The sequence below is a fragment of the Callorhinus ursinus genome, unplaced genomic scaffold (genome assembly GCF_003265705.2).
Source record: "Callorhinus ursinus isolate GAN/ISIS: 27379988/994484 unplaced genomic scaffold, GSC_fseal_2.0 scaffold17, whole genome shotgun sequence".
NCBI lineage: Eukaryota > Metazoa > Chordata > Mammalia > Carnivora > Otariidae > Callorhinus > Callorhinus ursinus.
The window spans coordinates 35,040,805-35,068,804 of NW_027397079.1; the positions used below are offsets into that span (position 1 = coordinate 35,040,805).

The 28,000-nt window shown below is 40.2% G+C and overlaps 1 protein-coding gene across 3 annotated transcripts; it reads left to right on the forward strand.

Annotated features, from left to right (window-relative positions):
- The first annotated feature begins 89 nt into the window (after positions 1–89).
- BAG4 (BAG cochaperone 4) lies at positions 90–28,000 on the forward strand. Of its 3 annotated transcripts, none has more exons than XM_025886289.2 (5): positions 90–200; positions 15,392–15,499; positions 24,796–25,050; positions 25,575–25,829; positions 26,542–28,000. In XM_025886289.2, exons 1-5 carry the CDS (start codon positions 198–200, stop codon positions 27,025–27,027), a joined length of 1,107 nt encoding a protein of 368 aa, XP_025742074.1. In that variant the 5' UTR covers positions 90–197; the 3' UTR covers positions 27,028–28,000. The 3 variants fall into 3 exon arrangements, with proteins under 3 accessions (XP_025742074.1, XP_025742071.1, XP_025742072.1); XM_025886286.2 differs by lacking the exon at positions 90–200 and adding an exon at positions 314–718; XM_025886287.2 differs by lacking the exons at positions 90–200; positions 15,392–15,499 and adding an exon at positions 314–718.

A 28,000-nucleotide genomic window follows, 5' to 3' on the forward strand; every position in this document is an offset into this window, starting at 1 on the left:
GACAAGAACCCGAACCAGGAGCAGCACGTCTGCCCCGGCTTTCAGCAGCCGGGGCCTGCCGGAAACGCCTCCATATTATTCCCACCCACTTCCGGTATCACGTGCCCGTCCTCAGGAAGAGGCGGGGCTGTCGTGCGGTCCCGGGACACCCATTCCCCATCCCTGATAAAAGGGGAAGAGGAATCTAGATTGACTAGATGGTAAGGAAAATGTATTCTCCCTTTTAAGAAACACGGTGCTGCCGCAAGTCTTTTTGCTTCCCAGACCCCCGAGTCACGGACCTCCGACCTTCAACTCTCAGACTCGGCAGCCGAAGGGGCGGGAACGGGCCTGGGATTGGCTGTTGTCGGCCGACCCCTTTCCCTGCTGTCCAGTTCCTCTCCTCGGCTGGCGCCTGCGCTATGGGCTGGCCGTGGGGGGCGGGAAGCGCTACGGGGCAGTAGAGCCCATGTCGGCCTTGAGGCGCTCGGGCTACGGCCCCAGTGACGGTCCTGCGTATGGCCGCTTCTACGGGCCCCGGGGTGGAGATGTGCCCATGCACCCACCTCCGCCCTTGTATCCTCCTCGCCCTGAACCTCCTCAGCCTCCCATTTCCTGGCGGGTGCGCGGGGGCGGCCCTGCTGAGACCACCTGGCCGGGAGAAGGCGGAGGAGGCGATGGCTACTATGTCTCTCCAGGCTCCTGGTCAGAAACGGGTCGAGCTGGAGGAAACCACCAGGTAAGCTTTGCACCATCTGTCCCGGGGGTTCCGATAAGGGGAGTCTTTGGAGGGTGAGGGCCATTGGGATTGATAAACCTCCAGAGTTCGTAATGGATCGGGTTTCGTATTTGTTTTCGTTATGGGGGGTTGGAGAGACAGAGACTGGATTTGTGGCTGGGGGGATATGCTTGTGTTCTCTTTGCGTCTCCTTTTCTGCTTCGACCATGATAAATGTGTCTGTTACCATTAAAAAAGGAAGAAAGATCCTGCGCTGACTTGGTAAGCTAAGTAGCAAGCTGCGGAATCTCTCGTCTTGGATTGATGTTGGGCTGGAGTGACCTGGCCAAGCTTTTTGAGCTCTAACAATTTATTCTGCGTGGCTCATATGGCTGGCTCTCCCCGAGAAGGGAGGTGGCTGCAGCCCCCGCTGTCACTCAGCAACCCCTCCCGACGGGAAGGATCTGAGAAGGAAGAGGAGGGATCGGGCATTTAGCCCTTTGCCCCTAATGCTGTGCCCAGGATTGAATCACCAATACTCACCTTTACTTGGATTGTTAAATTACGTTGCGGCTGCAACGTAATTGTCATTACAGCCTCCCTGTTTTATGATTTAATAGTTGGCTCTGAGAGGCTAACTCACTTGGTCAGTAGAGATATCCCTGGCTTTTTGAAGGTTCACCTTTATTGCCACTTTGTTTTTTAGGACAGACCTACCTTAGTGTCTGTTTTTACTAACTGAAAGAAATCTGAAGAGGAGTTTTGCTTTTAGGAAAAAAGGTGAAAAGCGAAAATAGCTTCAGCGTTTGTTTTGCAGCAAGCAGTTGTAGCGGCAGTGCGCCACTGGGCAGTGAGAGTGGCACCGCCAAGCTCCTGCCCTGGGAACTACACTCAGCATCACAGTGCCATAGCTTTGAACTGTGTCTGTGAGCCTCTGTGCTTTATCTCAATTTATTTTGTGCATCTGTTGGCAAGATATGTCCTAAGGTAGCAGAAAAGCCTAAGAAAGGTTATTTTGGGGGCCTGGGAATGCTAAAACATTTTTCATAAAAAATCAATGGTAATTGCTTTTTCGCTTTATGACATTTTGGCTTACAAAAGATTTCATAGGAATGTTCTACTTTCAGATAGCAGGGGGAACCTGTACACTCGGACTTACAACATTCTACTCCTTGTCTTCCTGCCAGAAATATACTTCTTTTTTGTTAAATCAGTATTCTTGGCAATGAATTATTATATGGTCAGGGGACACACCTCTCTTTCTGTTCAGTAATTATAATGTCCTCATGGGTTGAAAATGTAGTGGTGAAATTCCCATACATTGCTGGTGGGGATGTAAGATGGTTCAGTGCTTTGGAAAATAGTTTGGCAGTTCCTCAGAACGTTAAGCATAGAGTTAGTATATTACTCAGCAGGTTTGCTTTTAGGTATGTACCCAAGAGAACTGAAAACATATCTACTTAAAAACTTGCCTGTTTTTATGAACAACAAGCATGTTCATGGCAGCATTATTCAGAGTAGCCACAAAGTGGAAATAACCCAAATGGCCATCAACTGATGAATAGATAAAATATGGTATATTTATGCAATGAAATTATTTAGCCGTAGGGAGGAAATTAAGTACTGATACATTCTACGACATGGATGAACCTTGAAAACATCATGCTACATGGACAAAGATAGAAAGACCACACACATACTGTATAAGTCCATTTATATGAAATGTCCAGAATAGGCAAATCTGTAGGGACAGGAAGATTAGTGGTTACCAGAGGCTGGGGGACTGGGGACTTTGAGGTGATGGTAAAGGGTATGGGGTTTGTTTTGGGGGTGATGAGAATATTCTGGATTTAGATAGTGACGATGGTTGCACAACTTTGAATATACTAAAAACCATTGAATTGTACACTTTAAAAGGGTGGTTTTGGGGCACCTGGGTGGCTCAGTTAGGCGTCTGACTCTTGATTTCGGCTCCGGTTATGGTCTTAAGGTCCGGAGATCGGGCTCCGCCTCAGATCTGCACTCAGTGGAGTCTGCCTGTCCCTCTCCCTCTGCTCTTCCCCCCGCTTGCACTCTCTCTCTAATAAATAAATAAAAATAAAATCTTTTAAAAAGGGTGGGTTTTATGCTATGATGGTCATATCTTTAAAAAATTATATGAGAAACAACATGTAGGGAGTGATTAATTGTGAAGAACGGTTATATCTGTGTGTATGTGTGTGTGTGTGTGTGTGTGTGTGTGTGTAAATCTGGAATAAGTAGTCTTCGGAACTTTTATCCCATGGTAGATTAGAGTGATAAAATGCTTGGCCTATAAGTAGGCAAACTATACCAAAGATCAGTGGAAAGCAAGGAGAAAACGAACGATAAAGAGATGACTTCTCCTTGGACTTGCAGTATTCTTAAAACAAGAGTGTGTTTTCTGGGCAAGGTTAGAGAAGTTAAGATTTTAGAATTGTGTAGGGTGTTTTAGTAATCTGTACACCCAACGTGGGGCCCAAACTCACAACCCCAAGATCAAGAAGTCACATGCTCTTCCGACTGAACCAGCCATGCACCTGTATCAATCTTACTTTCTGAATGCATTTCCAAAACAAGCTGCGTAGATTTGAAAGACATTTTTAAAGGTATATATCAATTGGAAGTGAGGGAAGCCAGAGAAACATAAGGTGATTCTGAAGTTTTAGTATTTCCTAGGAATAAATGTTTCATAGTAATAAAAGGGAAGAGGAACAGGTTTTTTGGGAAGATATAGTTTAGTTTCATACCAGAAGAACTAGTGATTGGTTAATAGAGGAGCTTAAAAAAATGCAAAGACTTCACAAGGGTTTGTGTACTGCCTTTATTTCACTTCTGTTGGAAGCCAGTAATTCACCGTGGTTACTATGTGCCAAGCTCTGGATGTAATGTATGTGATTGATGAGACAGGAGTTTGTGATTTTCTCTTTTTGTTTTTGTTTTTTTTGATGCCAAATTTTATAGTCTCTGGTATCCAGGAGTTGTTGTCTATAGGAACAAAACAATAGATGTGGGGTCAGGTGGGTGATGGGGGATGGAGATGGTGATTTGAGAGTCATCAAAGCTAAGCATATTTGAATTACCAAACTGGGTAATGTTCTCACAGGAGATCTTTGAGAGTCTAGAATAAGTGACAAAGAAAGAGGATTCAGAAGAAGACAATAAGAGAGAATACTTGGAAAGATAGTAGGGAAATCAGGAAAGTCATGCAGTGCAAACCAAGCAAAGACACAATTATTTTGAATGTAAGTTATACGAGAACTGAAAAGATGCTGTTGGATTTGGCAATTGAAAGGGTCTTGTTGATTTTAGTGGTGGGAGTTTAAAATAGTGGCAGGTTTGGGTGCCAAGACAACACCCAAGTATGTACGTTTACATACGTTACTACTTCTAGAAGTTAGTAAATGAGAAAGTGGTTACTTGACTGCAAACCAGGATCGGGGAAAGAATTTTTAGTATTAGTGGCTTGAATATGTTTGTAAGCAGAGAGTAGGAAAAAAGATGGGAACAAAATGATGGAATGTGGCTCGTGGAGAGAGGGATGAAGTGAGGAAGAGCTGGAAAACCTTTTTCTCCAAGCTAAAGCGGTGGGGTGGGGGGAGATCAGTTTGGAGGTGGAGGGGAGGGACATTGAAAGAGTTTATAACTCTTGGTGTCCTTGGTGAAGTAGGAGGCTAGGTCATCTGAGAGGAGAGGAAGTGGAATAGCATAAACTGGGAATGTGATATGATAAATGTTTGAAACAGGTGCCAGGGGAAGTGGGAAATTGTAGAGAAGCCTGGGAGAGACCCAAATGAGATTGAAAATAAAAATTTAGGATGATGGTCAGCATAGGAACGTAAAGTGCTTTTGTAGTGATTTGGGCATATATAGCTAAAAATAATTTTTAATGTACTTTTCTAATTTTTGTCTAATTCTTGTGAACAACGTAAACAAATTTGTAAATGGGACTTAGTGGCAGCACTAGTCAGATTCTTCTGCCGTTAGATTTGTTTGGGTTGGGGTTATTTTTTGGAGGCATGTTGGTAAGTCACTTTGTAAATTTAATCTTGTATATACTTCTACAAAACTAGTTCTAAGATAAATATGAAAGAAGTTGACTCCAGCCTTCATCTGAGATTTAGGTGTTTCTTCTCAAAGAGGAAGTAAATGAATTTGTTATCTTCTTGCATAATTTTGATCAAATTTCCAGTGCAACAAGAACTTTAATTCACATTAATTACTGCCTCTTGTGAAAACCTTTTCTCATTTTTGTCTGGTTTACATCACCTTTTAGCACCTTTGTCTAGTTTCAGACAACAAATAAAAAATTTGGAAAGAGTTAAGCACATGATAACATTGGCAACTTGGATTATAAAACAGATCAGCTTCAGCCAGCTTCCTGTGAAACCAAATGATATTTCATAGAATTATGTCTTTCAGGTTAGGAAGGCCTTGAGTTACAGACTTTCAGTGTTACTGGGGATATTTTTAGATTTGTTCCATTTTGTCCAAAGGGGAGGAAAAAAAAGCAAAGACAGTCTTTTTATTAAGACTTAATAAAATTAGTAATTCTTGCCACTTCATTGAAGACATCTCCCATCCAAGTACTAAGCGGGCCCGACCCTACTTAGCTTCCGATTTCAGATGAGATTGGGCGTGTTCATGGTGGTGTGGCCATAGACAACAATCTATTTTTCATTTTTAAAAATTATGATATATTTACATTCTGTAAGTTGTACCTTTTTAAAGATATAGTTCTGTGAGTTTTGACAAATGCATACAGTCATGTAACCACTACCATAATCAAGGTATAGATAATGACCCATCTTTTAAAAGAAAGATTCCTAGGATAAGATGGAAGATTTAATTTTCATTCATTTCTAAACCCTATTAAAATTACAGAAAAGTAACTTTCTCATTTGTTTTAAGTGTCATCTCATTTGCATAATGTGTATATATGTATGTATACACATATAAAATATACTCTGTATTTTGAATGTATTTCAGTCAGTTACAATCATTATTTTTATTGCTTAAATGATTTCATATCATGAGAATGGGAGTCCCTTCTTCTTGGCTTCTGAGTCCTTTTGACGTGACCCACTGATTTTTGACACCTTCCTTGATTTCTGGTACAAGATGTGCCAGGCTTATTTTGTATGTATTCTGTCCCAGACATAATGAACCATTCCTTTAAGAAAACCTTGATTTTTTTTAAAAATGTAAGATTATATTTAGAAGCATATGTCAGGATCCAGGCAGGAAAACAGAACCTACACTAGTTCTTTTAAAAGAGAGATCTGGGGGCACCTGGGTGGCTCAGTCAGTTAAGCATCTGACACTTGATTTCAGCTCAGGTCATGATCTTGGGGTCCTGGGATCGAGCCCCACATCAAGCTCTGTGCTCAGTGGGGAGCCTGCTCCCCCTTCCCCTCCCCGACTCTAAAATAAATAAATAGATAGATAAATCCTTTAAATAAAAGAGAGAATTTGTTCTAGGAAATTAGTGAAGTGGGCATTGGTGATCTCAAAAGGCAAAAAGAGAAAGTGGAGGTAATACAGAGATGGTAACTTGGAAACAGCTACAGCTCCTAGGGCTGGGGAACAAAGAGAAGAGGTTGGGTTATTAGAACCTGCCAACTTGGAAGAATGGCCTGGTGGAGCTGGAACCCAGAAGGCACGGCCTGGCTAGCACTGGTGTCTGAGGGAGTTCTGGAAAACCAGAAGAATTTGGAGATTGCTGCTAACTGCCAACCCCAGGTGGAAGGGTGTTGCTAGGCTGACAATGACAGAAACAGCAAATAAGCAACTGGAAGGAGCCCGGAAGTCCCTTCTCTCCTCCTCTAACCTAGTGCCTCCTGTTGGCAGAACTGAATAGTAACCAAGCTGCGAAGGAGAAATGTTTGGACTGCCAATCCTGCAGGACGGAGCCAATTATAAAATGCTGTGTTGGGCGCCTGGGTGGCTCAGTTGGTTGGGCGACTGCCTTCGGCTCAGGTCATGATCCTGGGTCCCAGGATCGAGTCCCGCATCGGGCTCCCTGCTCAGCGGGGAGTCTGCTTCTCCCTCTGATCCTCTTCCCTCTCGTGCTCTCTATCTCTCATTCTCTCTCAAATAAATAAATAAAATCTTAAAAAAAAATAAAATGCTGTGTTGACGGACAATAGCTTCGTAAGTCGTACAGAAGTTAAATTTGAGTGCTAGGTATACTGATTGCAATTGTGTTATCACTGCTTCTAGACCTTTCGATGGACAGTTAATGAAATAGGTTTTTTTAATTAAAAAGTTTTTTCTTAAGATTTTATTTTTAAGTAATCTCTACACCCAGTTTGGGGCTCAAACTTACAATCCCGAGATCAAGAGTCGCATGCTCTGCCGACTGAGCCAGCCAGGTGCCCTGAAATAGGCTTTTTTTAAATAGAAAAATAAATGAGTTCATATTTATATTAATTCAAATTTAACATTACAAATTATTTTTATTTCTTTGATTGTATTTATTACTTTTCTCTTGTGTGGAATATCTTGGTTACTAACAATGTTAGGATAATTACAAATACTTGCACAGTCCTACAATAATATATAAAATAAGGCCAAAATAATGCCAGGTTCTAGTTCTGGCATGACAGCGTGAGGAGCTCTGTGGACCCAGTCCCCAGTGAAACTGGTGAAAACTGTTTTTCAAAAACAACCAGTTAAAGTCTCTGTAAATGGTTTTAGGTTATATAGCAAATGAATAAACATTTATTCTAGAAAATCTACTCAAACTCAGTGAGAACAGTGAGAGTCTGTGCTGTTTGAACCAGGACCTGCTCCATTCTTCCCTCAGAGCAGTGAGACAAACTCCATTCCAGACTGGTGCAGCCAAGAAAACAGGGCTCCCTCTTCTCCCAGCTCCCAGTCAGAGGGTTCTCATGCTGGGAGGGGCAGCACGTCAACATTTCTTATCTTGCCGCCAGCTATTGTTGATGAGACCAAATTCCAGGCAATTGTGGTTAAGTAATGCTGGTTCCCTCCTCTGCCCCGTACCTACTTGGGGATGGAGGCTTTATTTTGGGCAGGGCACTGCTGAGAATACTAGGGCTCTGATCACCCTTACCCTGGCTTATAAGGCAAGCTGAGAAGCCCTGAGGCTACTGCCCTTTCCTCCACCAGGTGCTCAGCTCTTAAAGCAGGGTGTCTCTTAGAGAGGCATACTATTGTCCCCAACCCAGCTGCGGAGGGTGGCTCAGACATTTTATTTGGAGGCAGAAGCAGACTGTAAAACAGGTAGCTCCTAATCTTTTCCCAAAGGAACTGACTTTATTTGCAACAGAGTGTGGTGTGGAGAAGCGGAAGCCTAAGGATGTTCTCGAAAACTGTGGAGATTGTTGTGAAAGGCAACTGGGAGGAGATTGGTAGATTCATGGGACATCTGGTCTAAACTATAGACCACCTAGTTTGCTAAAGAGAACCAGGGAAAGAAATAGCTGGGAGAAGCCCTTTGGGGTTAGAACAAATCTTAAACACTGACTTTGAGACCTGTCTCTTCCAAGAAGCCTAAATTTTGGTTGGATCAGTTTGTGGAACAATTTTTTATCCCAGGGTGTGGAGCTTTAACAGCTAGGTGTGGTGAGGGAAAGAAATACACACACATACACACACACTCATTACAGAAGTTAAAATATTACAGTAGAAAATATTCACTTAAGGCAAAAGAAAGCAGTAAAAGAAGAATAGAGGAACAAAAACAGATATGAGATAAAGAAAACAAAGAAGATCCAATTCTATGCTGTTGTGAGATAAAGAAAAAATATACATATTGGTCTCTGTCCTGGGTTCCTGGCGCAGAGCTCCTGAAACCCTTGTAAATTCCTAAATGAAAAGAGCACTAGGAGGGCGCCTGGGTGGCTCAGTTGGTTAAGCGACTGCCTTTGGCTCAGGTCATGATCTTGGAGTCCCGGGATCGAGTCCCGCATTGCGCTCCCTGCTCAGCAGGGAGTCTGCTTCTCCCCTGACCCACCCCCCCAAGTGTGCGCGCTCTCTCTCTCTCTCTCTCAAATAAATAAAATCTTTAAAAAAAAAAAAAGAGCACTAGGAGTATTTTTGTTCAATGTTTGGTCTATGACCCCAGTTCCTGACACAGGGCTCCTAAACCCATTGGAATTTCCTGGGTGATACACTATTTTTTGTTCTAATGAGGTGTCTCTGGGTGGTCTCCTGGATGGCTCCTGGGTGGGGCTGGTCACCAGAAAGACCAACCCATGATTAGATGTTTGGAGTTTTCAGTCCTGGTCCTCATTCTCCAGAGAAGGGAGAGGGGCTGGAAATGAAGTTAATAATTAATCATGCCTACGTGAGGGAGTCTCCATAAAAATCCAAACACAGTGGGGTTCAGAGAGCTTCCCGTTTGGTGTACCTATCTACATACTGGGAGGGTGATGCACCTTGACTCCGTGGGAACAGAAGCTTCTGTACATGGGGTCCTCCCAGACCTTGCCTGCCCTATGTATCTCTTCATCTGGCTGTTCATCTGTATCTTTTATCATATCCTTTAATAAACTGGTAATCGTAAATATTTCCCTGAGCCGGGTGAGATGTACTAGCAAATAATCAAATCCAAGGGGGAAGAGGTCATGGAAACCTCCACTTTGTAGCCTAGTGAGACATAAATTGTGGGTAACCTGGAGACCAGGGGACCTGTTGCTTGCATTTGGCATCTGAAGTGGTGGGGGGCACTCTCATGGGACTGAGGCCCCTAACCTCTGGGATCTGATGCTATTTACAGGTAGATAGTTTAATTGTAGGACAGCCAGCTGGTGTTGCAGAATTGCTTGGCATGGGGAAAAAAATCTCACATCTGGTATCAGAAGTGTTGTGAATGTGGTAATAGCGTGAGAGTAAATGAAAAACATAGGAGTAGAAGGTTTTTCCTTCTCAGCTGTCTGTGGGAGACACACTTCAGATGTAAAGATACAAATGGTTTAAAACTAAAAAGAGGAAAAAGAAATATGGAAACAGTAACTAGAAGAAAACTGTAGTGGCTATACAGTATCCAAGAAGTAAACTTTAAAACAAAAGATGTTACTAGGGATAAAGTGGGACATGATAAGAAGGGTAATCGATCAGGAAGATATAATAACTATAAAAATATGTGTACCTAATAACAAAATACCAAAATACATTGAGGAAAAGCTTACAGAAATAAAGGGAGGAAATAGTTCAATAATAGCTCAACAGTTATTATCAATCAATAATAGAGACTTCAGTACTCCACTTTCAGTAATGGATAGAACAACTAGATAATAAGATCAACAAGGAAATAGAAGATGTGAACGACCCTGTGAATCAATTAGACATAAGAGACATCTATAGAACACTCCACCCAACAATAGAATATACATTCTTCTCAAGTACACATGGAACATTCTCAAGAAAAACCATATGCTAGCCATAAAACAAATCTTAGTATACAAGGATAGAAATAATACAAAGGATGTTCTCCAACCATAATGTAAAGACATTAGATATTAATAGCAGGAAAGACCTTGGGAAACTCACGTCTATGTGGAAATTAAATAAAACACTCCTTAATATTTTTTAAAGATTTTATTTTTAAGTAATCTCTACATCCAACATGGGGCTCAAACTTACAACTCCAAGATCAAGAGTCACACGCTCTACCAACTGAACCAGTCAGGTGTCCCTTAAATAAAACACTCCTAAATAACCGGCAGGTCAAAGAAGAAATCAAAAGGGAAATTAAAAAATACTTTGAGATAAATGAAAATGAAGACAGTGTACCAAAACTCTTAAAATATAGCTAAAGTAGTAGTACTGCTTAGAAGGAAATTTATAGCTATAAATGCCTGTATTAAGAAAGAATAATGATTTCAGGGCACCTGGGTGGCTCAGTTCGTTAAGCGCCTGACTCTTGGTTTTGGCTCATGATCTCAGGGTGGTGAGATTGAGCCCCACTTGTGTGGGCTCAGTGTGAAGTCTGCTTGTCCTTTTCCCTCTGCTCCTCCCCCTCCCATAAAGAAATAAAATCTTAGGGGCGCCTGGGTGGCTCAGTCGTTAAGCATCTGCCTTCAGCTCAGGTCATGAGCCCCACATCGGGCTCCTTGCTCTGCGGAAAGCCTGCTTCTCCCTCTCCCACTCCCCCTGCTTGTGTTCCCTGTCTCGCTGTGTCTCTGTCAGATAAATAAATAAAATCTTTAAAAAAAAAATAAAATCTTAAAAAAAAAGGAATAATGATTTCAAATCAATAACCTAAGCTTCCATCTTGACACTGGAAAAAGAAGAGCAAACTATACCTAAAGCAAACAGAAGGAAGGAAATGCTAAGAGTGGTGGGGTACCTGCCTGGCATCTCGAAGAGTAGAAATTAATGTAAGAGAATAGAAAAACAGTAGAGGAAATCAATGCAAGGAAAGGCTGGTTCTTTGAAAAGATCAACACAATTGATGAGTCTTTAGCTAGATGGACCCAGAAAAAAAGAGAGAGAGATTACTAGAATCAGAAATGAAAGAGGGAACATTACTACTGATCTTACAGAAATAAAAATCATAATGGAATACTGTTGGATAATTGTATGCTAATAAATTAGGTAACATAGAAGAAGTTGGACAAATTTCTAGAAAGATACAAACTACCAAAACTAACTCAAGAAGAAATAGGAAATCTGAATAGACCTATAACAAGTAAAAAATTAAATTGGTAATAAACAAAACAAAAACTGCCCACAAAGAAAGTCTAAGCCCAGGTGGGCTACTGAATTCTACCAAACATTTCAAGAACCGATACACCAATTCTTCACAAATTCTTCTAAGAAATAGGAGAGAACACTTCTAAACTCATTCTGTGAAGCAGTTATTACCCTAATACCAAAACCAAAGACATCACAAGAAAACAGGCAATATCTCTTATGAATATGGATGCAGAAGTCCTCCAAAAAAAAAATAGTAAACCAAATCCAGCAACACATAAAAAGAATTATATACCATGACCAAGTGGGATTTATCCCAGGAATGCAAAGTTCATTTAACATCTGAAAATCAATGTAATATATCAATCAAAAAACAAAACCTCTATGATTATTTCAATAGATACAGAAAAAGAAAAAGCATTTGACAAAATCCAACACTCTTTCTTGATAAAAATCACTCCAGGAATACAAGGAAATTTCTCCAATCGGATAAAGGGCATCTATAAAACACCTTCAGCTAGCCAACCGCATGTTTAGTGATGTAAGACTGGATGCTTTTCCCTAAGATCAGGAGCAAGACCAGGATATCTTCCCTTGCCACTACTATTCAACATTGTCCTGGAAGTTCTAGCTAGGGCAATTGGGCAAGAAAAAGAAAAAGATATATGTAACTTATGTCTGTATGGAATAGAATTGAGAGTCCAGAAATAAATTCATGTTTCTGTGGTCAAGTGATTTTTGGTAAAGATGCCAAGCCCATTTAATAGAGGGACAGAGTAGTCTACGGTACAACGTACAATACCATGACAACTGGATAGCCATATATAATCGATAAAGTTGGACTCTCACACCATGTATAAAAGTTAGCTCAAAATGGATCATAGACATAAATGTAAGAACTAAAACTATGAAACTCTTAGAATAAACAAGGAGTAAGTCTTCATTACTTTGGGGGCACCTGGGTGGCTTAGTCGTTAAGCGTCTGCCTTCAGCTCAGGTCCTGGGATCAGGCCCAGAGTCAGACTCCCTGCTCAGTGGGAAGCCTGCTTCTCCCTCTCCCACTCTTCCTGCTTGTGTTCCCTCTCTCGCCGTGTCTCTCTCTGTCAAATGAATAAATCATAAAAAAACGTTGGCTTTGGCAGTTATGTTACTTTTTTAGGGATTTAAAAATATGTCATTTTCTATAATTATGTGAAATATTTACAATTGTTCTAAAGTCAGATGTGCTAAGCATGGTATATTTAAGGGAAGTCTGCCTTGAGTCCCTGCCCCACAGTGTTGTTTTTTTAAATTTTTTTTTTTTTAAGATTTTATTTATTAGCACAAGCAGGGGGAGCTGCAGGCAAAGGGAGAGGGAGAAGCAGACTTCCCGCTGAGCAAGGAGCATGATTCTGCTCAGCATGATTTGGGGCTCGATCCCAGGACCCTGGGATCATGATCTGAGCCGAAGGCAGACACCTAACTGACTGAGCCACCCAGGCACCCCATTTTTTAACTTTTTGTATTATAAACTTAAATTATATGTAAAAGTAGAGAGACTAGTATAATAAAACTTCCAGATAGCCATCACTCGTCTTCAGCAATTATCGGGTAGGTTATTGTTAATCTTACTGATTTATATGCCTACTCTTGCCACACTGTTATGGTAGTTTAAATATATATTTAAATATTTGTTTAGGAGAATCTTAAGGGCAGGTTTTTGTTGTAATGGGGGTGATCTGTTTGACTAGGAGAAGTAGAGGAAAGACTAACTACAGGAATCAAATCCTCTAGAAGGTAAGAGGTTATGTGGTCCATAGCTGTGTGGAGGGATTGGCCTTTAATAGGGCCAAAGGCACTTCATGCTCTCTGGGAAGACAATGGCTGGGTGCATTTGATTTAGTAAGTAGGAAGATGGAGTTTTTGTCTGATTGCTTCTTCCTTTTTAAAAAAAATTTTTGTTGGTGAAATATGTGATAAAGTTGTCAGTTGAAAAATGAGGGGCAGGCTAAAAGGATATTGGAGATTTGCGGGGGGAAGAGTGAAGTAGTTGTTCTGGAGAGTGAGATGAATATCCATCCTAAGGAAGTGTGGTGTAGTTGCTAGGCAGTGCTGTGTCTACTTGCGATTTGTGGTCTCTGAGAAAGAAAGCAGAGAGCTCTAGCGTTTCTCTCCACCAGTATTTAGAGGAAGTGCAGATGTGAAGGCAGGGGACAGTTGGGTTTAAACTGGGTTGAGTCTTTTCAGGGTGAGTGTATCTGAGGGAAGCAGCGGCAAAGGATTAGGTTTTGGGAAGCTGAGTTAAGGAAGGAAGTGAGGACATGGGTGAGGTGACGGATAGGAGGGTGAAGAAGTAATGAAAACGCGGAGTACCAGAGGGAGTCAGTCAGGAGGAGAGAACAGAAACCAGGGTGGTTCCGGAGATTCAGGTGCTAGTTCACCACTGCTGGGGTGAGGCAGCTTCAACCCTTGTCTTTTTATCTCTACTACTCAAGATTCAGATTCTTGGTAGAGAGAAATCAATTAGTCAAATGCTTACCCTTTAACCAGGGAAAGGAAGGGAGGGCATTAATTGGGGGCATCTGTCTGCTTGAGAAATTTGGTAGTTAGAATCTGAAGTTTGCCTGTAAAATTTTTTTAAATCTGGCTATTCTCTAGTTTCTGTATCATGTAAAGGAGATGCTCCTTGCCCAACTTGTATAATGTCATATGGAATAATTATGTGCTTTGAAAACAAAGCATTATGAAACTGATAAGTAGTACAGTTAAGCTAACATGGTGATAATTAAACTCTCAGTGATTACAACTGCCAATGAATTTCTTTGTGAAACAATTTGAAGATCTTGTTTAAGCTTAAAACTAAAAATATAAAGTTCAAAGCAAAATAAATTACAGGATAGCATGTATACATTAAACTAGACTCTAAAAAGTTTTGAGTTGATCTGGTCTCTTGGAGTTTATTGGCTTACTGCAAATCATTGCTTTAACTCTTGAGTTGGAGTGCAAAGCTGTAGAGATTAACGTTATAGCTAGATTCTCTTCTTGGAGTGGTAATTGTTCTTTATCAATTCATGATACTTGGGTTAGTTGTAGGCTGCCAGCAGAAACGTAGCCATAACAGAAAGTACAGGAATATGAAAAAAACTAGTGTGACATGGGGCACCTGAGTGGCTCAGTCAGTTGAGCAGCTGCCTTCAGCTCAGGTCATGATCCCAGGGTCCTGGGATTGAACCCTGCGTCGGGCTCCCTGCTCAGTGGGGAGCCTGCTTCTCCCTCTCCTTCTGTCTCCTGGCTCGTGCTCTCACTCTCTATCTCAAATAAATAAAATCTTAGAAAACAAAAAACAAAAATACTATGACAGACAAAAGAGTATTGAAGATTTATATGTTTGAAGTAAAGTTTAGTAGTAATATTTTCAAGCTCCAAAGCTGGTAAGATAGGCCTTAACAGTGGCAAAGAACTATAATCTTGTTGCATGAATTAAATTGGTAGTGACGGGGCTGGTGATTGGAGAGGGATAAAGGAATCTAGGTCTCTGGTTTTGCTAATCATGTTGGCATAGTAGAATTCCTTTATATATCATTTGGCATCATAATGCGTAAGAACAGACTTTTAATAGTCAATAATTGCTTTGTTCTAGGGCATGTGATTTACCATATAGTATTTCTGTATCAATTTGGTAATGAGAATTTGATAATGAGTGATTTTTTTTAAAGATTTTTATTTATTTGAGAGAGCGAGAATGAGAGAGAGAGAGAGTACATGAGAGGGGGGAGGATTAGAGGGAGAAGCAGGCTCCTCGCTGAGCAGGGAGCCCGATGCGGGACTAGATCCTGGGACTCCAGGATCATGACCTGAGCCGAAGGCAGTCGCTTAACCAACTGAGCCACCCAGGCGCCCTAATAATGAGTGATTTTATAGTAGTGTTCTATTGCTTTTTGTCTCTTTTCTTTTTTAATAATTATAGCTGCCTCTGTCAACTTTTCATTATGATATAAGAATATTATTAAAAGTGATTTTTTCCCCCCTTAGGACCAGCCACCATATTCTAGCTACAGTTCTAACTATTGGAATTCTCCTGCACGACCTAGGGCTCCATACCCAAGTACATATCCTGTAAGACCGGAAATGCAAGGCCAGGTATGATCTAAAATTGACTGACTTCCTGAATTTATTTTTTATTTATTTTTTTTAAGATTTTATTTATTTATTTGAGACAGAATGAGAGAGAGAGAGCACATGAGAGGGGGGACGGTCAGAGGGAGAAGCAGACTCCCCGCCGAGCAGGGAGCCTGATGCGGGACTCGATCCCAGGACTCCAGGATCATGACCTGAGCCGAAGGCAGTCACTTAACCAACTGAGCCACCCAGGCGCCCTATTTTTTATTTTATTTTTTAAAAGATTTTATTTATTTATTTGACAGAGAGAGAGACAGCGAGAGAGGGAACACAAGCAGGGGAAGTGGGAGAGGGAGAAGCAGGCTTCCCGCTGAGCAGGGAGCTTGATACGGGGCTCGATCCTAGGACCCCGAGATCATGACCTGAACCAAAGGCAGACGCCTAATGAACTGAACCACGCAGGCACCCGCTGAATTTATTTTTTAAAGATTTTATTTATTTATTTTAGAGAGAGAGCGAGCACAAGCAGGGGGAGGAGTAGAGGGGGAGGGAGAGGGAGGGAAAAAGAATCTCAAGCAGACTCCAGGCTGAGTTCAGAGCCTGACCTGGGGCTCGATCTCAGGGCCCTGAGATCATGACCTGAGCTGAAACCAAGAGTTGGGCACTCAACCTGCTGAGCCACCCAGGCATGCCCTGAAATTTTTCTTAATGTATTGATTTATTTTCAAAACCTGTGGAGATTTCATAGTAGCAGTGTGTGGAGTTTTGTTATTTAATGGACTCTGTCTTAATGTTTTTGGCTCAGAAGTAAGGAAATATCTAGGCAAATATTATCTATAGCAAAGGTAGCTTGAGGCATAATAGATTATTTCTTAGGACCTGGAAACAATAAACATACAATATACTTATTTTTTAAGTTTTAAGTTTGACTTTTTTTTGAAATATAATTGACATGTAACATTATATTAGTTTCAGGTATATAATGTAATGATTTGATATTTGTATACATTGTGAAATGATCACCACAATTAAGTCTATTTAACATCTGTTACCACATATCATTACAATTTTTTTCTTCTAATGAGAACTTTTATGATTTATTTTGTTAGCAACTTTCAGATATGCAATACAGTATTAACTGCAGTCACTATGCTGTATATTACATCCTCATGACTTACTTATTTCATAGCTAGAAGTTTGTACCTTTTGACCTCCTTCACCCATTTGTACCCCTGGCCCTGCCTCTAGCAACCATTAGTCTATTCTCTGAATGTAGGATTTTTTTTTTTTTTAAGATTCCACATATAAGTGACATCATATAATATTTGTGTTTCTCTGAGTTATTTCTATCCATGTTGTCACAAATGGCAAGATTTCCTTTTTTATGGCTGAATAATAGTAAATTGTTTATGTATACACCACATTTTCTTTATTCATCCATCGATAGACACTTAGGTTGCTTGCATGTCTTGGCTATTGTAAGTAATGCTGCAGTGAACATGGGGATGCAGATATCTTTTCGAGTTAGTGTTTTTGTGTCCTTTGGATATATTATAAGTAGTGGCATTGCTGGATCATTCTGTTTTTAATTTTGTGAGGAACCTCCAAACTGCTTTCTTTCCATAGTGGCTGTACCAATTTACATTCCCACCAACAGTGCACAAGGGATTTTCTTCACATCCTCACCAACACTTGTTATTTCTTGTCTTTTTGATACTAGCCATTTTAACAAGTATGGGGTGATATCTTGATGTGTACCTGTTGGCCATCTATGTCTTCTTTGGAAAAGTGTCTATTCAGGTTATCTGCCTATATTCTAATAGGATTGTTTCTTTTTTTGCTCTTGAGTTTTTTGAGTTCTTTATATATTTTCGATAGTAGCTCCTTATCAAATATATGATTTGAAAATATTTTCTTCCATTTAGTAGGTTGCCTTTTCATTCTGTTGGTGGTTTCCTTTGCTGTGCAGAAACTTTTTAGTTTCTTGTACTTCCACTTGTTTTTACTTTTGTTGCCTTTCCTTTTGGTGTCAAATAAATTGTACTCTTATGACAAATATTTAATTTTAAATATTTGAAGTATACTGAAAAGGTATAGAAAATTTGTATATCGTTTTATCCAGCACCTAGCTTTGTCAGTTTTTCAGTTTGCTACATTTGTTTCAGATTATTTTTAAAAGACTTATTTATTTGACAGAGAGAAAGAGAACTCAAGCGAACAAGCAGGGGGAGCGGCAGGCAGAGGGAGAGGGGAAACCTTCCCCCTGAGCAGGGAGCCTGATTTAGGGCTCGATCCCAGGACCCTGGGATCATGACGTGAGCTGAAGGCAGATGCTTAACTGACTGAGCCACCCAAGGACCTCTTGTTTCAGATTTTTAAAAAGAAGTAAAACAAATACAATTGAAGCCACATGTAACACTTCTTTCCATTTCCTGAAGTTATATTTATTATCTCATATGTGTTCTTATGCTGGTACTACTTGTATGTGCATTTACATAGTATTATTTACCATGACTTGATATGAATGGTTTCATACTAGCATTCTCCAGCTTGCTTTTTTACTCAGCATTGTTTTTCACTTCTTTGTTGTACACATGTGAGGCAAGAACTTCCCTGGGGTATGGAATTTTGGAGTTTTGGTATGTATGCTTATTAAATATAGCCAAATTATTTTTCCACAATACCGTTGTGGAAATGAGGGAATGTTTACAAAGTCACCCATAATCTGGCAACCTTAGTAAGGCAATAATTGTTACATATGCATATTTCCTTCCATTTTTTTCTGTCTAGATGCCATATTTCTATATGCAAATAATTTTTTAAATTGTTTTTTAGAAGATTTTATTTTTAATTAATCTCTCTACCCAGTGTGGGGCGCAAACTCACAACCCTAAGATCAAGAGTCGCATGCTCTTCTGACTGAGCCAGCCAGGTGCCCCTGAAAATAATTTTTATTTTTTATTTTTTTAAACATTTTATTTATTTATTTTGACAGACACAGCGAGAGAGGGTACACAAGCAGGGGGAGTGAGAGAGGGAGGGAGAAGCAAGCTTCTCGCGGAGCAGGGGGCCCGATGCGGGGCTCGATCCCAGGACGCTGGGATCATGACCTGAGCCAAAGGCAGACGCTTAACAACTGAGCCACTCAGGTGCCCCTGAAAATAATTTTTAAAAACATGATTGTAGTACATTCAAATTTTTTTAGAAGTAATCTCTACACCCAACATGGGGCTCGAACTCACAACCGCAAGATCAAGAGTCGCATATTCCACCGACTGAGCCAGCCAGGCGCCCCTGTAGTATATATAGTTTATAGTTTTAAAGCGGCTACATTTAAGCAGCTTTCAAAGAATTTGAATTTTATATTGAGGTCAGAATTCTCTGTAAACCGATGTTCTCTGCAGAATTAAATTTTCAGATCACCATAAAGTATACTAATGTAATTCTCCTGATAGTTTTCAAATAGATAATATATTCAAATTCTGTTCTGATTTTCTGGTGGCATGGAGGCTGAAATAATGAAAATAAGTTTCTTTATGGGGCTGAATAATTAATTCATTTAAAAAATCATGTTCCGGGTGCCTGGGTGGCTCAGTTGGTTGGGTGACTGCCTTCGGCTCGGATCATGATCCCGGAGTCCTGGGATCGAGTCCCGCATCGGGCTCCCGGCTCGGCGGGGAGCCTGCCTCTCCCTCTGACCTTCTCCCCTCTCATGCTGTTTCTCTCTCTCTCTCTCAAATAAATAAATAAAATCTTTAAAAAAAAAATCATGTTCCCTTTTTTCTCATTAATTTGGTGATACATTCCTTTAAGACTGATTTTGAGCTAGAAGAGTTTATTAAAGTTAGAGCAAGATTTACTTATGTACGTAAAGAAAACACAAAAACAGTTGATTTTTCATAATGATTATGGGTACTTGAACTTTAGGATAAAGTTGATATGAGATAGTGGAATACAAAATAAAAAAAATCTTAACACAGACTTCCATTTTACTTGTGTCATCTGCATTCCTATGACTGAAATCGAGAAGTAGGCAATGTTATTGCTTAATGTGATATGCTTGTGGTTTGGCCATATTTCATAAAATTCACCCTTTAAATGTACACATCAGTTGTTTTTAGTCTATTCACAAGGTGTGCAGTTATCATCACTGTCTGTTCCAGAACATTTTCATCACCCCAGTTAGAAACAATATATCTATCACACCATTTTTCTCTTCTCCTAGCCCCTGGCAACCTTTAATATACTTGTGATCTCTATGGATTTGCCTATTCTGGACATGTCACATAAACAGAATCATGTAATATTTGATATCTTATGACTGGCTTCTTTCTTTCAGCATAATGTTCATCCATGTTGTGGCAATGTACTGATACTTCATTCCTTTCTATGGCCAAATACTATCCATTTTATGGATATACCACATTTATTTTATCCAACATCAGTTGATAGAAATTTGAGGGTTTTTTTCCCACTTTTTGGCTGTTATGAATAATGCTGTTAAAAACATTTGTGTGCTCATTTTTACGTGGACATAAGTTTTTTCAGATCTCTTCGTTATATACGTAGGAGTAGAGATGCTGGGTCATATGGTAGCTCTGCTGTGTTTAACAATTTGAGGAACTGGCAAAGTTCTAACAAAGAAAACTGAGGTTCTTTTTTTTTTTAAGACTTTATTTGAGAGAGAGAGCAAGTGAGAGAGAGAGCACAAGCATGGGGAGGGGCGGAGGGTGAGAGAGAAGCAGACTTCCTGCCAAGCGGGGAGCCTGATGCGGGGCTCAATCCCAGGACCCTGGGATCATGACCTGAGCTGAAGGCAGAGGCTTAACCAACTGAGCCACCCAGGTGCCCCGAAAACTGAAGATAGCATTCTGAATTGAGAAACCATGATACAAAAAGACATTGGTCAGAACCTATGATACTTTTTCATTTAATTTGAAGGGGAACTGAGTTGTAAAATATAGCCTATTAAGAACTGTAGTTAGGAACTTGAGTGAGACAAAAATTGGAATAGTTCTTTTTTTTTTTTTTGAATATTTTATTTATTTATTTGACAGAGAGAGAGAGAGAACACAAGTAGGCAGAGTGGCAGGCAGGGAGCTGGATGTGGGGCTCGATCCCAGGACCCCAGGATCATGACCCGAGCCGAAGGCAGCCGCTTAACTGACTGAGCCGACTGAGCCACCCAGGTGCCCCTGGAATAGTTCTATAAGTAGAGATATGGCATGAGGAGGCAACCTATGTATGATCATAGATTTGGCAATTTCAAAAATGAGTATTAGAGAAATCCGAATTGATACCACCTGCTGATAATTATGAACTCTTGCAGTACTTATGTGGTAAGACTTTCCATGGTTTTCATGAGAAGCACAATAGGAGGAGTTCTGTTGCTTAGAGGTAATCTGTTTTTGCTTGTATTGGGTCTGTTTGCCTTGGAATGGACAGGGAATTCATTGAACAGTGTATCACTTTCTGGGTGAGAGACTTGACCACTTTTCGCCTCTTTGGAGTCTATATCTACACAATAGTCCATCAACTGTGAAACTGACTTTTGGAAGAAGTATTCATATTGGACGATCTTTAGCTTGCAATGAGACCCCTTTTGGTGTGACATTATTTTGACTTTTGAATGCTAAGTAATATCTATATTTACATCTAGAACAAGAGTAGCAGCTGGATTTTTTGTGATTCCAGTCTCTTGATTTCTTCTGGAAGCCAGAATGAGACTTTTACAGAAATTTAATAATTGTCAAAGATTTTATTTATTTCTGGGGCACCTGGGTCGCTCAGTCAGTGTCCAACTCTTGATTTTGGCTCAGGTCATGATCTTAGGGTCATGGGATCAAGCCCCGAGTCAGGCTCCATGCTCAGCACAGAGTCTGCTTGGGATGCTCTCTTTTCCTCTCCCCCTGCCCCTCTCCCCCTTTGTGCTCTCTATCTCTCTCTAAAATAAATCTTTTTTTTTTTTTAAGATTTTATGCATTTGAGAGAGAGAGAGAGAGAGCAAGAGAGAGCATTAGCAAGGTGAAGGGCAGAGGGAGAAGCAGACTCCCTGCTGAGCAGGGAGCCCGACACGGGACTTGATCCTGGGACTCTGGGATCACGACCTGAGCCGAAGGTAGACGCTTAACCAACTAAGCCATCCAGGTGCCCTAAAATAAATCTTTAAAGAAAAAAAAAGATTTTATTTATTTCTTGTAGTTGCTGTTTCAGATTTTATCTATTGGCATATCAGCTGACCGTTTTAAAATTGCAGCTTATTGTCATTAGATACAAGTTTCCCTTCATTAAAATAGTCTACTTGGACACTGATGAAGTTGCTGTGGTCCTAGCAGCCCACTGGATTCTAGACATACTTGGGATTTCATGACGTTTTTAAAAAATATTTTATTTATTTATTTATTTGAGAGAGGGAGCACACATGCAGGTGGGCGGGGGGAGGAGAGGGAGAGCGACAAGTAGACTCCCCACTGAGTTTGGATCCCTTGACCCCGAGAACATGAGACCATGACCCAAGCCAAAATCCAGAGCCGGATGCCCAACTGACTGAGCCACCGAGGTGCCCCTTTCATGACATTTTTAATAGCATAATTTTTTTTTTTAACTACCAAAGTAATACAACTTTATTACTAAATATTTGGAAAATACAGAAAAGGGGGAAACACTAATTCTGCCATCCTAATAGAGCTGTATTTTGGTAAATTTGTTTTGCCCTTTCCCTGCTTTAAACTTACTGTACATACACTTAAAAAAAAAGATTTATTTATTTTGGAGAGAGAGAGAGAGACCACGCATGAGTGGGGGTAGGGGTAGAGGGAGAAGGAAGAGGAGAGAATCTCAAGCGGACTCCCTGCTGAGCACGGAGCCCAATGTGGGTCTCCATCCCAAGACCCTGAGATCATGACCTGAGCTGAAATCAAGAGTCAGATGCTTAACCAACAGCCACCCAGTTTCCCCACACATATACTTTTTGTATGACTTTTTGTTTATCATATGTACTTTCCATGTTATAGGGTGAAATAACAGGTGAAGTTTTTTTTTTTTAATGAAATTTTCAGACAATCAGAAGGGATGAGAATAGCACAGTAATCTCCTATGTACTCATCTCAGCTTCAATAAGTATCAATACACAGTCTCTTGTTTCATCTTGTTTCATCTGTATCCTTGGATTATTTTGAAGCAAATTCCAGACATATTATTTTACTTATAAATACTCAAGTATATATCTTAAAATACAAGTTTTAAAAACATAACTTACTAAAATTTAAAAAAACTAAAAATAATTCTTTAGTATCATTAAATGGTCAGTTCTAACAATACATTTTTTTTTAAGATTTTATTTGAGAGAGTGAGTGAGTGAGAGAGAGAGCACAAGCCAGGGGAGAGGCAGAGGGAGAAGGAGAAGCAGACTCCCTGCTGAGCAGGGAGCCCGATGCAGGGCTTGATCCCAGGACCCCAGGATAATGACCTGAGCCGAAGGCAGACGCTTAACGGACTGAGCCACCCAGGCACCCTTCTAACAGTGAATTTTAAGACAATAAAATTCCCTGGATGAATAGCCCATTATGTACTCAATCATTCCGTTATATTGCAGGACATTTAGGTTGTTTGCAATTTTGTGTGACTATAAATAGTTCACGCCTGTAACTTTTTCTCTAGTTGAATCTTCTCCTTAGGAAGGATTTCTAGAAGTTGAATAACAGTACAAAAAGTCACATGATGTTTTATCAAGTTTCCAGCTGTGTGCGTTATATTAAGGATTCTTTTTTTAGGCACATCTAGGTGGATGACTTTAACAGTCTTGTAATAGCTTTAACAAAGAGGTGGTTCATCGTCCTTCTGGTTGGGGAGTGCCTTGCTGGATCTTCCATTGCACTGGTTCCTGCATGCAATTCTTTGGCCAAGTGGTGATAATAGCCTGTCTTTTATCTCCTTGCCATAAAAGTATGGTTGAGAATTTATTTTCCACAGAATAATGACTACCCTCCTACTTTGATTCATCCCAGTTTTTGATGTGTTAGAGTAGGAATCAAATTTGAATATTATTTTCTTCAGTCATTAACAACTGTATAAGCTATCTGGAGCCTTTTTTTAAATTGAGGCGTAATTAACATACAACATTGTATTAGTTCCAATGTACAATATAATGGTTCAATATTTGTATACAATGGGAGATGATCACCACAGTGAAGTCTAGTTAACATCGCAGGGATTCTTTTCTTGTTCTTCTACCTAAAGCGGGAAAGAGTATGTATCTTAGAAGAGTACAGGAAAACTCGATTCTATATTTTTACCGTTTAAAATTTAGCTTTAATCTTGTTTGGATAACTAAACTAGGATTCTGGGTGCCAATAATAGTCTGGAGAGGTGATTTAAAACTACAGTAAGCAACATAATGAAGAATTTGCCTCTGTAGTCTATTGTTGTTTACTTGGGAAGCAGAGTGGGATAGTACAAAGAACCTGGGCTTTGGGGTCAGATCTGGTTTCATTTCTTGATCTTGCCATAATAATAGTAACAACAGTGATATTATAAATAATTACCATTTATTGAGCATACTATGTGCCAGACACTAAGCATTTATACATAGCATCTCATAGTAGTCCTGCAAGGTAAGTTTATGATTTCCATTTTTCTGGTGGAGAAACGAAAGCTCCAGAGAGGTCAGACACAAACACAGAGCTGTCTCTCTAGTCTTCTCTTCTCTCAGTTGTATCATGTTTATTTTCTTCTCTGTGTAGCCCTTTCCCCGGTTTCCCAGAACCCTTCCCCAGGGGGAACGGCACAACTTCTCTGCTGTTAGGTGTTATTGTTAGGTATACTTAACGGAAGTGTTTGGGAAGCATGGCCCTGAGGCCATCACTTCATCATGTATCACAACATACTTTCTCATTGTTAGAACACAGACTCTACAGTGATAATTTGAGTTTAATATGTGGTATATGGTCATAATATATGAGAGGAAGAATGTTTCAGAGATTGCTTAGGGAGTTCATATTTTCTTTTTTTTTTAAGATTTTATTTATTTATTTGACAGAGCACAAGCAGGGGGAGTGGAAGGCAGAGGGAGAGGGAGAAGCATACTCCCCGCTGAGTAAGGAGCCTGATGTGGGACTCGATCCCAGGACCCTGGGATCATGACCTAGGCGAAGGCAGATGCTCAACTGACTGAGCCACCCAGGCACGCCGGGCGTTCATATTTTCATTAGTTACTAATCTTTTTCCTTCCTAAAGTTTTCAAAGTTGCATTTTAAGTCAGGGCATTTCAGTTCTTCCATTCAGTCATCCTTTTTTCTCTCAACTTTGCTTTTTTATAGAGTTTGAATTCTTACACAAATGGAGTATACGGCTCACCATACCCCACCGGTCCTGCGACAAATACTGCCTCATACTCTGGGGCATATTACACACCGGGATATACTCAGACCAGTTACTCCCCAGAGATTCCAAGCACTTATCGTTCACCCGGCAACAGCCCAGCCCCAGTTTCTCGTTGGCTGTATCCTCAGCAGGACTGCCAGACTGAAGCAGCCCCTCTTAGGGGGCAGGTTCCAGGATATCCTGCTTCACAGGTGAGCAGTTTTCTGTTGGGTTTTTATTTTTTAATATTCTGTGAGTGAGGGGCACCTGGGAGGCTTAGTTGGTTAAGTGTCCAGACTCTTGGTCGTGAGTTCAAGCTCTGCGTTGGGCTACTTTAAAAAAAAAATTCTATGAATGATACCATGTTTATCTCTCTGTGCACTTCAAGGGGAGTTCTAGTTCTAATACATCTTTTATTTGTGCTTCCTTATAGCATATGGGTCCACTTATTTATAATATCATGGGACAGACTTATGCTGTGCTTTAGCCATTGAATTTTAATCTTTCTTCTTCTGAGTTTGATTGTCACTAAATCTGCCCTTGTATCTTTCGAACCAAGCTCTTTTTTGGCTTGGAGAAATGACTACAACTGATTAGAGATGCTGCAGCTTATCTCAGTAGCAGCTAAAGTATACTCTGTTAAGCAGAGAGGAAACAGCTCAGTCTGTTTATACTATTTTCATTACTTTAAATTTTTTTTAGCAATGACCAGCATATTTCCTTCTTCTCAATCTAGAACCCTGGAATGACCCTGCCTCATTATCCTTATGGGGATGGTAATCGTAGTGTTCCACAACCAGGACCAACTGTACGACCACAAGAGGACTCATGGGCTTCTCCTGGTGCTTATGGAATGGGAACCCGTTACCCCTGGCCTTCAGCTGCCCCCTCAGCACCACCTGGGAATCCCTACATGAGTGAGAGTACTTCACCATGGCCTAATAGCAGCTCTCCTCAGTCACCTCCTTCACCACCACCCCATCAGCCCAAGGTAGGAGACCTTCTAAACATTCTTTTGATGTTTGGGTAATTGAGAGAGCACAACATGGAAATTTTCTGCATTGGTGTGTGTTAAATGGGGATTAATTGCAAAAAGTTGGTGATTACTACCTATAGCTTTACGTAGTCCGGTTTCTTTTTTCTTTTAACAAACTTTATTTTTTTAGAGCAGTTTTAGGTTCACATCTTTTTTGTAAAAGCCAGAAAAATGCTCATTTACTGTTTGTTGTACTGCACTTTGAATATTAAACAAAATCAAAGATGTATTTTATTACCTCAGTCTGTAGACAGAAGACGATACCAGTGTGAAATTGTATAAACCATCATTTGCCTATGGCTAGGTTCCTTTTTAAGATCTGTCTTAAGGTTTTAACTCTTTAGGGAAAAAAATAATTCCTATTTATTAAGTCACTGCGGATTGTGAGGTGGGAAGGATAGATTATGAGGTGTTCATGATGATGAGTGCTTCAGGGTAGATTCCAGCCATTATCAGGAATTCTCTGCCTTTTACTTGACAGAGCACTCCTTTTATCTTTTCAGGGTTGTGTTTTTCTCAAATGATTAAGGAGGGAGGTCCAATTTTATTAGTGGGGAATCTTTTCATGTCCCTTCATGGTCAGGTGAAAGATGTGGGCTAACAAATCTGATATTAATGGATTCCCATTAAAACAGCTCTTTTCCCCTCTTTGCTCTCCCACTCCAAGGATGCCTCATACCCCTATAGCCAATCAGATCAAGGCATGAACCGGCACAACTTTCCTTGCAATGTCCATCAGTACGAATCCTCGGGAACAATGAACAATGATAATTCAGATCTTTTGGATTCTCAAGTCCAGTATAGTGCTGAGCCTCAGCTGTATGGTAATGCCATCAATGAACACCCCAGCAATCAAGATCAAAGTGATAATCTTCCTGAAGAGTGTTTATCTTCAGATGAAGGTACTCCCCCAAGTATTAAAAAAATTATACATGTGCTGGAGAAGGTCCAGTATCTTGAGCAAGAAGTAGAAGAGTTCGTAGGGAAAAAGACAGACAAAGCATACTGGCTTCTGGAAGAAATGCTAACCAAGGAACTTTTGGAACTGGATTCAGTTGAAACTGGGGGCCAGGACTCTGTCCGGCAGGCCAGGAAAGAGGCTGTTTGTAAAATCCAGGCCATCCTGGAAAAACTGGAAAAAAAAGGATTATGAAGGATTTAGAACAAAGGGGAAGCCTGTTACTAACTTGACCAAAGAACTCTTGATTTTGGTTAATTAACCCTCTTTTTGAAATGTTTGTTGGTGACAAGAAGCAATACATTCCAACTTTCCTTTGATTAAAACTTGAAAAACTGGTAAAGGACTTGAAAGAACATTTTAGTTATGAGTTGTTTTCAGTTTTCAGACCAATGAATGTAATAGGAAACTGTGGAGTTACCGTTATTGCCAAGTAGACTCACTCCTTAAGAAAATTATGGATATCTACAAGCTGCTTCTTATCAGCAGGAGGGAAACACGCTTTATGTAACAGGCTTATCAAAAATCTACCAGATGAGACTGGATATAATCTGAGGCAAACAGTCTCTTGTTTTTTTAACCATCTGGATTACTTGTCACATTTTTGTACATTGTGACTGCTTTCAACATACACTTCATGTGTAAATTACAGCTTGGACTTTAGCCTTCTTGGACCTCTGTTTTGTTTTGTTATTTGCAGTTCACAAATATAGTATTATTCTTTACTTCTTGGTACGTTTTGTAGTAATATGTTTAATTATTCAAGAGACTATATTGACAGCCAGATAGTATGGCAGTTCTGAATGAATTTATATCTTTTCACCACTTGAACATATTGCAGTGTGTAGTGAGTTCTTGAGGTAAATTGTCTCCTTTTTTGTATAGATTATTAGGGTAGAGTTTTACCACTTCTCCTTTTCATGTTAATAATGGAAGGCGAATTGGGAGATGGCAAGGGCACAGGAATGAAATGTTTGTGGCCATTTTCTTTTTTGCTTTTTTATTCTTTTTGGGTAAAGATCCACCTTAAAATTTCCTTCCCCCATCCCTTAATTATCTTTTCACTGCTGCTGCTTCCATGTAGAGCATTATGATAGATACAGATGAAAAATTAAAGCCACAGTGAGAAGAAATAACTGCAAAACTAATAAATGTGACCATTTGGAAA

Coding starts and splice junctions, on each gene's coding strand:
- BAG4 (XM_025886286.2), top strand. CDS start 449: ATGTCGGCCTTGAGGCGCTCGGGCTACGGCCCCAGTGACGGTCCTGCG. Junction 719..15,391: donor GAGCTGGAGGAAACCACCAG/GTAAGCTTTGCA, acceptor TTCCCCCCTTAG/GACCAGCCACCATATTCTAG. Junction 15,500..24,795: donor GACCGGAAATGCAAGGCCAG/GTATGATCTAAA, acceptor GCTTTTTTATAG/AGTTTGAATTCTTACACAAA.